Below are 10,683 nucleotides of genomic sequence, written 5' to 3'. Positions count from 1 at the left end.
TAAATTACACAATAATTATACATTTATGGATTTTTTTAAGGCATTGTTTTCTCTTTATTCAACCTGCCCGCCAGCCGCCCTTCATCCACACAATATTTAATGACCTTAAACCTGGCTGCCCAGCGTATAAAACCCTGGGTTATGAGTCAACCTGTGCATCACTAATATATAAATCATTGGTGTGTAGGCCAACAGATGGGTAGGTATCAGCTGTTTTCCTTTTGAATGTGGCAAAATACACGTTCTTTACTCTCAAAATCTAACTATACCGAACAAAAATATAAACGCAACATGCAACCATTTCAACGATTTTACAGAGTTACAGTTCATATAAGGAAACCAGTCAATTGAAATACATTCATTAGGCCCTAATCTATGGATTTCACATGACTGGGCAGGGGTGCAGCCATGGGAAGGAGTTTTACCCCATAAAAGGGCATAAATATTCCTCAGTTTCATCAGCTGTCCGGTTGACTGGTCTCAGATGATCCTGCAGGTGAAGGAGCCGAATGTGGAGGTCCTGGCCTGGCTTGGTTGTGTGGCCGGTTGGACAAACTGCCAAGTTCTCTAAAACGACATTGGTAGGTCTTATGGTAGAGAAATGAACATTCAATGCTCTGGCAACAGCTCTGGTGGACATTCCTGAGTCAGAATGCCAATTGTGCGCTCCCTCAAAATGTAGATATCTGTGGCATTGTGTTGTGTGACAAAACTGCACATTTAAGAGTGGCCTTTTATTGTATCCAGCACAAGGTGCAACTGTAATTATCATGCTGTTTAATCAGTTTCTTGATATGCCACACCTGTCAATTTGATGGATTATCTTGGCAAAGGAGAAATGCTCACGAACAGGGATGTAAAATGAGCAAAATAAGCTTTTTGCGCATATGGAAAAATTCTGGGATCTTTTATTTCAGCTCATTAAAACATGGGGCCAACACTTTACATGTTGTGTTTATATTTTTGTTCAGTATACATTCAATCTAAATTATATATTCCTGCTGATAAGTGGTCTAGGTAAGAAACCTTAGCATCACTGTCCTTGTCTCTCTTTGTGATGACTTGATTGGTTGAAACCAAAATGATTAAGTCCTATCCAGTCATCCAAAAATGAGGAGGGGAGTACTAGACACCACCTCTATTCTAACCGAGTCCCTATACCCTGATCATTAATGCGATGGTGGCTCCATCTCAAGGTCATCAAACCATCCACGGCTCCCCCTTGACACCCCCTAAAGGTCAGAGGTCAGTCTTCCTGTGTGCTCATGAGGCTGCCCTTTTCAGTCCCAATCAGCGGCTCTTTTTCCCAGCGCCCGAATGAAGAGACGCGTGACAAAGGTCATGGAAATGGATTTCCTTTGCATTTGACTGGATGAAAAGGTCAGAGGAAGGGCACCCCAAAATGGCACACAACCCTGCAACCTCACGGGAACTAGGGGAATTGCTGTGCCACTGTGACCTCCAAACAGACCCATCATAGGAAGAGACCAGTGGTGGAAAAAGTACCAAATGGTCATACTTGAGTAAAAGTAAAGATACCTCAATAGAAAATGACTCAAGTAAAAGTGAAAGTCACCCAGTAAAATACTACTTGAGTAAAAGTCTAAAAGTATTTGGTTTTAACTATACTTAAGTATCAAACGTAAATGTAATTGCTAAAATATACTTAAGTATCAAAAGTAAGAGTACAAATCATTTCAAATGATATTAAGCAAACCAGACGGCACTATTTTCTTGTTTTTTAAATTTACGGATAGCCAGGAGCACACTCCTACAAACGAAGCATGTGTGTTTAGTGAGTCTGACAGATCAGAGGCAGTAGAGATGACCAGGGTGATCTGTTGATAAGTGTGTGAATTGGACCATTTTCCTGTCCTGCTAAGTATTCAAAATGTAACGAGTACTTTTGGGTGTCAGGGAAAATGTATGGTGTAAAAAGTACATTCTTTTCTTCAGGAATGTAGTAAAGTACATAGTACAGCTATTCTAGTGTTCTAGGCAGTTTTCATTGGGAAAAGTCACTTGACTACACTAGAAGTTAATAATGATTAAAAACCTGTCAACTGTAGAAAACGAATTACTCAGGCCCAACGCCCCATGAGGAGCATAGGCCATCAATGACGCCGGCTTCTCCTGCGAACTCGACATTGGGCAGTTTTCTGAATTTCATTCCAGGAGTAGCCAATCTTTCTGTGGAAATAAGTTGTATTAATTCCTTTCATTCCTTCATTCATTTCCAGAAAGCCGTGGATGGTTTGATGAGTCGGTGGGTTTGCACAGACAGACAGGAGGCAGGTTTTACAAGATTGATTTATTAACTATAATACAGGTCATGTAAGGCCTTGCTGTATACACCATTCCTATTGAGACAAATTAACATACTCTTAGCAAATAATGACAGCATTTTTTTTTGTGTTGATGTATTTTTTCAGTTTACTTTTTAACTTTTTTTCTCTCAATCTTTTATACAGGTTTAATTTTTTTCCATCATTTTTTAAATTTTTTATCTTCTTGTCTTAAATACTGAGAGTGGTCGAGCCCCCTCCCTTGCCTGGGCAAAAAAATCATGCACTATACTGGGCTGGTCTCTTCACCATTCACAAAATTGTTAAAAAACGTTTTATTTTATTTTTTATTATTAAAAGAAAAAAGAAAAACAATTCTATCACCATTGACTAAAGGGCAAAGTGTTAGACCCCCTAACATACAAATAAACAACCATTTGAATATAGTTTGCTTGTTTCTCATTTTAACTTAACAGACCACCTGTCACCATTGTTGCAAAGAATAAAATAAGAAATGATGCAGCCACATAAGATCGCAGAACCAAAGTCACATTTTTAATACGATTGCTTTTTTCTTCTCTCCATTTGTCGCTTTGCTTCCTCTCTCCCCCACCCTTTTTTTGCACAGTCTTTGGCTGCCTCACAGTCTGTTCAGTATTAACACATTGATATACACAGGGAATGCCACTGGCCAGCATTCAAAAGTACCAAAGTTTCCCCCCCCCCATCTCCCAAATAATGATCCCATTCACATCTCTCTCGCTCTCTCTCTCACTCACTCACTCACTCTCCATCTGTGAAAAGTAAACCTATAGGTAACTAAGGGGATAACTGTGGTCAGGTCCAGGTTACATTAAGTGTGGTAATGACCGTGAGGATAAATGCAGTCTCCACTGTAAGCGACATGGTCTTTCTTTAGGGTTGAGTTACACAGCTCAAATGACATCAGTCCCTAACACAGACATGTCATATAGGTAGTGTATACTGACAAGAGATCATTGGGTCGGCGTCAGGGTATAACTTCAGTGATTTGCAGGGAGGCCTGTCAGTCAAGACGATGGGAGCTGGAGAGACGTGGAGACAGGCACGAGTGTGTAAAGCCGAGGGTCAAAATGAAACCAATTTCATGACCTTGGTTTCACTCTTTCTAATGTGTGCGGACACACGCACACACACACTAACGATCAAACAGGTTTCTATGACAACCACAGACAGGACCATGGAATTCCGCAGTCATCAACACAGATGAATAGACTGTCTGTTCTGCTCCATCCCGGAGCGTCTCTCTGGACCAGGGAACAGAGCCGTGTCAAAAGAGGGCAGGGATACCAAGTGGTGCCAACCAGGAAGTGGGATACCAATAAACATAGGATGGCACTGAGGGACTATCAACACCATTGGCTGCGTTTCAATACACTAAACTTGCTTCCTCATCTCCTTTCCTTCGTGTGCATCCCGGTCACACTCAGCTGAATGGATGTGAACAGCTATCCTGAGCCAGCCTCAGTACAAAAACACATGACTACACATCACCAAGTACTGCCAACTAGCAGTTGCACAGCTGGACACTGGACTAGTCACTGGACTGTCTGCATCATGGACAGCTGACATGAACATCTATGTTGCCATACACTTCCTCAACACCACACTCTGGAGAGTATATATCTGGAGCAAAGTGCTGGCAGCCTAGCAACACAACAGATATGATCATCCACAGGCTAATCTCAACGCAGTTAAAATGGCTTTCATAGTGTAGACTCTCCATCTATGTTATATACAAAGAATTCCTATTGGGCTCAATATGTCCATTTGACTTGACATTCAACAGATAAATATGGGGGATTATGCATATGGAAAGATCTGTTACACACAAGGGGGGGGGGGGGTAATGTTCCGCCCATGCAGTGGTGGGTGAGGTCATAGCTGCAGTAACTATGTTGTCCACCAGATGGCAATGGTGTGTTCTCAGAGAGGTGGCTACATGACTTCACAACGCATTAGACGTGGTGAGAAAGTGTTTTGTCGCACTTCTCACTAAAGAGGCTCCCAAAAGTGCTCTGCAGTCTCTCAATCTCAATAAACTTCAGAGAGCTCTACACTAATGATTCTTGCGCTCTCTACCATATTAGAAGCATGTGCACGCGCACACACACACAGACACACACACAGGTCATGCTCCCATGTCTCTCCAGGCTTTCAAACCCCTCATGGGTAAAAGGAGGAAGAGGGAATTCCCTGCCACCACTTCCCAATGCCTCCTGGGATCCTTAAGGGAATCGTTATGGCTGTTCCTCTCTGCATTCCGTGTCAAGGAGCCCTAAATGCTTTTCAGAGTCCGTAAAGTGCATCCCTGAATCCCACCCCTTCCCGATCCCTATCCTTATCCCTCCTAATTCTCCCTGCCAGTTATTCCCGCCCTCCACAGAAAGCAGAAGGGCCAATGAGAAGTAAGCATGGACATCTGACAGGAGGGACTTGCTGTGTGAGAGTGCATGCTGATCGGTCAGTCATCAACGGAGCACTCTCCAAAACTGATCCACAGTTTGAAAATCTAAATGGAAGCATAAGGGGGAAAGAGAAAGGAAGGGGTGGAACAACATTAAACATCCGGAAGAAATGGGAGTAAAGATATCCTTGTTAATCAAAAGAAAAACGTCTCTCAGCGTTGCTTGGAGGCTCGGGGGCATGGGGTCAGAGGAGACAGAAATGAACGGAGGAGATCTCCCAAGATGCCGAGGGTGTGAGAGCACCCAACGTTCCGTGCTCCAGCCTCCCTGCAGATCCAGTTAGTTGAGACTTTTGTTCTTGGCGTTATCTCTGGTTGTAATGGACACTGAAGCGGAGGGGGTTGGGGGTTAGGAATGAGTCTATTGAAGTGGAAGCTAGTCCATGTGGGAGAGGTGAAGCCTGCCTCTAGTCCATTTCCTGGTAACAATGGTCAAATAAACGCTGAGAAGCTACTGGTTAGGTCCTCCCTCCACATTGACCCAGGATCAACCTGGGGGGGACAGGGCAGTCGCTGGCAATCCACAGCCCCATCGCGGTTAGTGGCGGTGAGGCGAGGAAGGTGGGGCACTGGGGAGTGGTTTTAGAGTCCAGCTAGAAGGTCCATATAGTTCATGCTCTTCCCACACTTCCCCCAAAGATACCCTGCCTAGCTACGGTCAGAAGTTCTGAAGGTTTTTTTATGTTTGGGGAGGGACATGACACATGGTGTTTCCCTGGGTGTTACTCCCTCACTGAGCCCAAATGACACGGGCTGACGACACAGGGGTGTCCGGGCGAGGCTCCAGTGGGAGGGCAGCAAAGTGTGTGTTGGAGGGGGAGGTACTCTCTAAGGCAGTGGAGAAGGGGGCAGAAGAAGTGGTAGAGAAGAGAGACGAGTCAAGAGACTACAGTGGTATGGGAGGACAAGTCGTGGCTCTTGTGGCTCAAAAGTTCCTCTTTCCCACCCCCTCCCCTGCGTCATGTGTGTGTGTGTGTTTAAACGCAATGGGGGTTGGATAACCCCCTCTCCCAAAAGTTTTTCCCTATATGTACTGCATCTCACTCACCTGCTCATCTTCTCTTTTGCTTTCCCTGTCCCTAAAACTCACTCTCTTCTCTATCCCTCCATATTTCTCACCAAAATCTCTCCCACTTACGTTCTTCTCTCACCGCCCCCTCATACCTCCCTCTGAATCTCAAACTCCTTGCATCTCTCCCTCGCTAATCTCTTTCTTTCCTTCCATCCCTGGCTCACAGCATGTGTTGTTCCGTGGGGGGGTGATGGGGGTGCAGGGGGGGCAGCAGGGCCTGAATGGGGGACTGGGGGGTGTGTGGCGGGGACATCTGGGTATGGGGCGGCCCGTAGTGGGGGATGACGGGCGGCGTGGCGGGCATAACGTAAGGGGCCGGGGCGGGTGTGAGGGACGGAGAGCTGTAGGCCAAGGAGGAGTAGGCCGAGGTTCCCCCGTGGGAGGAGAGGGTGGCGGTGGGGGAGGCGTGCCCGCTAGGGGTGTCAGACAGGGGCTGATTGTAGAAGAAGAAAGCACACTGGTGGATGAAGGACTCGATGATTGTCTGGTAGGTCCGTGTGGCCGTCAGGGCGTCCATTGTTGTGAAGTCGGGCCGCATCAGAGTGGGCCAAAAACAGATGGACAGATTCTCACTGGTCATCAGGTTCAAACGGTTATTCTGGCTCACCCTGAGGGGGGGGGGGAGAGAGAGGAAAAGAGGGTTAATGGAGAGACAGAAAACACAACGTAAATTGTTCAAGGAATCATAAAGTGACATCATCTAGAAATCTAAACTCTGCCGGGTTTGTGACTCGACTGAATTTAAAGCTGACTCAAGCAGGCAGGGTGGAAGGTCAAAGGTCGCAGGGTGGATGACTGTTACTGTAGTCAGCGCGGCCGTCACAGCTCTGTCACCTAAGCCACTCACTTGTTCAAGTGATTGATGACGTATTTGAAGACGTCGTAGTTTTCCCTGGGGAAACGGCGCAGGATGTCCTTCATGGCGTGAACCCGCTGATCCCTGTCGTTGATCTCTGATTCGGAGACAGGAGAGGTTAGAGAGAAAGAATGAAAGCACATGAATGCACACACACACACACACACACAACCAGAGAAAGGTCCCACACATGCAGGGACAGGGAGGGGGAAGCATGGCACACACTGACACAAACTGAAATCACAGCTGAGAGTCAGCGTTGACTTAACAAAGCATAGCAGTGATCACACACACACACACGCAGTTATAAACCCATACACACACACAGGTCCTCTGGGTGTACTGAGCCCAATGGTAGGAGTGAGTCAGACAAGCTGATATCAGCACTCCAACACAGCCTGTCTTGTGTGTCTCCATGTGAGCGAGGCAGATGGAGTCACACACACACGCACACGCACACACACACACACACACACACACACACACACACAGCCTTTCACATGTTATCCAGCTCCTTCAAAACCAGTTGTGTTCACTTCTTCTGCAGTCTACAGTCATACACAGAGTTCTGCAATCCATCCTGTAAGCGTTTGTTTTTTAACTCCTCTTGAAACAGTGTGTGTAGTGTCTCTCTCCTGCCGCAGGCTGCAGGGTTTCATCAGGGCTTTGTCACGGCTCAAGGGCCACGCACACACAATCCGCTCACTGAGTTGACGGCCGCCCTCCAGAGTACAGGTACATCTCTGGGCCGCGACGCTACACCTTAAATCTCCACGACGACGGATTACAAAATGCAATGGGAGTGACAGACCGGAGAGGAAAGAAGTGCACTTCTTAATCTGACATTCTGTATCGTTTTGTTTGTCTTCACAGGAAATGTATGCGTCTTCCATTGGAGGCTCCTCAAAGAGGAAAGGGGAGGACCATCCTACTCAGTGAATTTCATCAAAATAAAATTGTGAAACATTAAGCGATCCTTTTTAGATAAAACGATACTAAATATATTTGCGTCACCAAATCATTTATTAAAACACACTATTTTGAAGGTCTATAGTAGCATCAACAGCACTCTATAGGGTAGCACTGTGGTGTACCCGGAGGACAGCTAGCTTCCGTCCTCCTCTGAGTGCATTGACTTTAGTACAAAACCTAGGAGGCTTGTGGTTCTCACCTCCTTCCATAGACTTACACAGTAATTATGACAACTTCCGGAAGATGTCCTCCAACCTATCAGAGCTCTTGCATCATGAACTTACATGTTGTCCACCCAATCAAAGGATCAGAGAATGAATCTAATACTCAAATCATAACTACAGCTAGCTAGCACTGCATAAAATGTAGTTGACTCAAAGAGAGAGAAAGACAATAGTTGAATAGTTTTGAACAAATTCATTTATTAAAAAATGAAGGAGAAGCAAGAGAGAGATAGCTATATTGAGTTGTATTTCTTTTCACTTACTTAGCGAGTGAATGCAGCTAGCTAGTTTAGCCTACACAAACAACCGGCTCAAACAGAGAGGGAAACTGTTAGCTAGCTGGCTATAGCTATCCAACACTGGAACTCGTCCAAGTCAAGGTAAGCTTTTGGTTTTATTAATTTATTGCCACCGGGGCCCACCGGTGTAACTGATAAACTGCTTGCTGCTGACCATACACTGTACTGCATGACTGTAGCGGGTTTACAAATGTGTTAGTTCTAGTAGCTATGTTGACCACTACGTTAATATGGTGACAACAATGTAGGCCGCTGTGTGGAGTGGTTGGCGGTTTGGCTTGGAAATGTTTTTTCCTCCTGGTCACAGACTGCTGATGTGTTTGCGCACTGAAGTCCACAAGCGAAGGGAAAAGGTGAGAGGAAGAAGGCAGGTAGATGCGAGACGGAATTGTACAGCGATCAACGGGATCATGCTGTTTGTATGTGGCTGCTATGAAAGTGAACTGTGTTTTGATCAGGGGTGAATTCATTCCGCCGATTCTGTTGAAAAAATGTTTCTTAAACGGAAGCAAACGGAATGAAACTGGGATAAACGTACCTCAATATGTCCAACAGAAACTCTTGTTAAACAAGAGTTGGACTAATGTTTGCACTCTAGATCAGCCAGATGCAGGCTAGAGTGTGCAAGGCGGGATTGAATGCGTCACTGTCTGTTACCTTGATTACTCACATTTCTCTCGACCGGTGCACCTACGTTGTAAACTTTCCTTCATAGGTTGTGGCAACCTCATGATGGGTATAGGGAAAAATCTTGTATCACGTAGTAGCCTAAACCTATATATGTTACATTGAGCTGGGTGAATGGAATATGAATGACAGTCACCCAGTATGCTGTAAAAGAAATAAGGCCATGCTCATAAAAAAAAAAAAAAGAAAAGTGTCCTCCATCTTAAACGGCACTGGTTTCTTCATAGAGACCAAGTAGGTTAAGCAAGAACAACCCTAATCCATTCTCACCCCAAACCTCTTTCCCCAGCCACAGCCCCCCCCCCCCCCCACACCCCAGCCCCATGTCTTACTGAAGGCCTCCACCAGTTCAATCTGATGGCTGTAGGGCACCAGTGGTTCAGGAAGCTCAGAGAAGAAGGCCTTCATGGCCCCGGCCACCGTGTGGATAGTGAAGTCCTTCTCCACCAGGTCCAGGTTATGGTCTAGCAGGGAGAAAGAGAGTGAGGGAGTGACAGAGAGAGGGGATTCGTTAGAATAGGACATGGAAGACACCCCCTGATTTAGGATATGATCTGCAAGAGACAACAAAATGAAACACACACACACACACACACACACACACACACACACAAAAAGTCTGCCTTAAACTCATCCGTTTTACTGCTATAGTATCACCCCGCCTGGTGATAGACTAAAATACCCGACTAAACAAACCCCAACACCAGCGCGCAAAGTTCTGCATAACGGGATAAGCAGAACCCTGCTTATCCCGTTAGAAGGAACTGCACCCAATTGGCTCCAGCTTCTCAGCGAGTCTCTCTTATTCAGTGTGGCAGCTCAGTATAAGGGACCACACGGCAGAGAGTGGGAACAAAGTTCGCAGCACCAGAAGCAAACTGATGATTACAACTATAAACCAAGAGTAATCACAGGTGACCCCTGCCCTGCTGACACAAGCTTGTCGTACAACACACAGAGAAAGAGAAAGAGTATGAGAGAAGGAAGGAGGAGAAGGATAAGAAAATTAAACTATTAAAAAACCTTCTCGGATTACTCTCTCGTATCTATGACAAACGTAGAGAAAGAGATCTAGGGAGATGGGGGGGAATAGAAGGGGGGAATTGACAGTGGAAGAGAGTTAGATAGACAGCGATGGTGAGAGGATAGCAAGGAAGGATGAAAAAGAGATGGAAAAAAAGAGTGGGGGACAAAAGAGAACCCGTGGTGTACATAACAGACCAGCTTCAGTGATAACACTGGGCCCAAGTCAGTTCTGACCCATTAATGTCTAGTGCTCTAGGGTTCAGACCGGTTTCCAGACCAGGCCTCAGAGTGAGCTCCAGATCTCAGTGCTCCTAAAGCCCGGTTCAGATACAACAGCCGACATAAGGAGAGACGAGACAAAACTAGCCAGGAGACGAGCGGTTGAGGCTGTTTCCATGGTAACGGCGACTCAATGACTCGATACAACTTTGATGCAACGTTTCCACTTGTCGTAGCACGGTGTTGTTAGAAAACGAGTATCATGAAATACATGCCCCAGAAACAGGGCACATTTTGTGACGTGTCAGATAAATATCAGCAAGCTAGACAGCAGCAAAATAACTAGCTAGCAGTCTGCCTGGCTAAACGCAGAACGTCAGCACACTGCTCTCTGATTGGCTAAACGGATCTGTCTCATCCCAAGTCTTTAGCTCAGATCTGACATGTTGAACCTCCAACAACCCACATGAGACGTCCTACAACTAGACACTTCAGATCAAGAACACTTTGTTCCATAACTGCTTAAAACCGTCTTGT

General features: G+C 45.7%; 1 protein-coding gene across 1 annotated transcript in view; it reads right to left on the bottom strand.

Moving 5' to 3' along the window:
- Window positions 1–2,296: 2,296 nt before the first annotated feature.
- LOC129821852 (rho GTPase-activating protein 35-like) overlaps window positions 2,297–10,683 on the bottom strand; it is an 87,501-nt gene continuing 79,114 nt past the window's right edge. Inside the window, exons 5-7 of the mRNA XM_055879547.1 lie at window positions 9,234–9,365; window positions 6,711–6,816; window positions 2,297–6,471 (exon numbers count right to left, since the gene is read on the bottom strand). Of these exons, the coding sequence (XP_055735522.1) occupies window positions 6,024–6,471; window positions 6,711–6,816; window positions 9,234–9,365 (686 nt within the window). The 3' untranslated portion in view covers window positions 2,297–6,023. The remainder of the gene's footprint in view (window positions 6,472–6,710; window positions 6,817–9,233; window positions 9,366–10,683) is intronic.

Source organism: Salvelinus fontinalis, chromosome 24, assembly GCF_029448725.1.
Source record: "Salvelinus fontinalis isolate EN_2023a chromosome 24, ASM2944872v1, whole genome shotgun sequence".
NCBI lineage: Eukaryota > Metazoa > Chordata > Actinopteri > Salmoniformes > Salmonidae > Salvelinus > Salvelinus fontinalis.
Note: the sequence above shows the minus strand (reverse complement) of the source record. Positions and strands in the feature narration are given on the sequence as shown.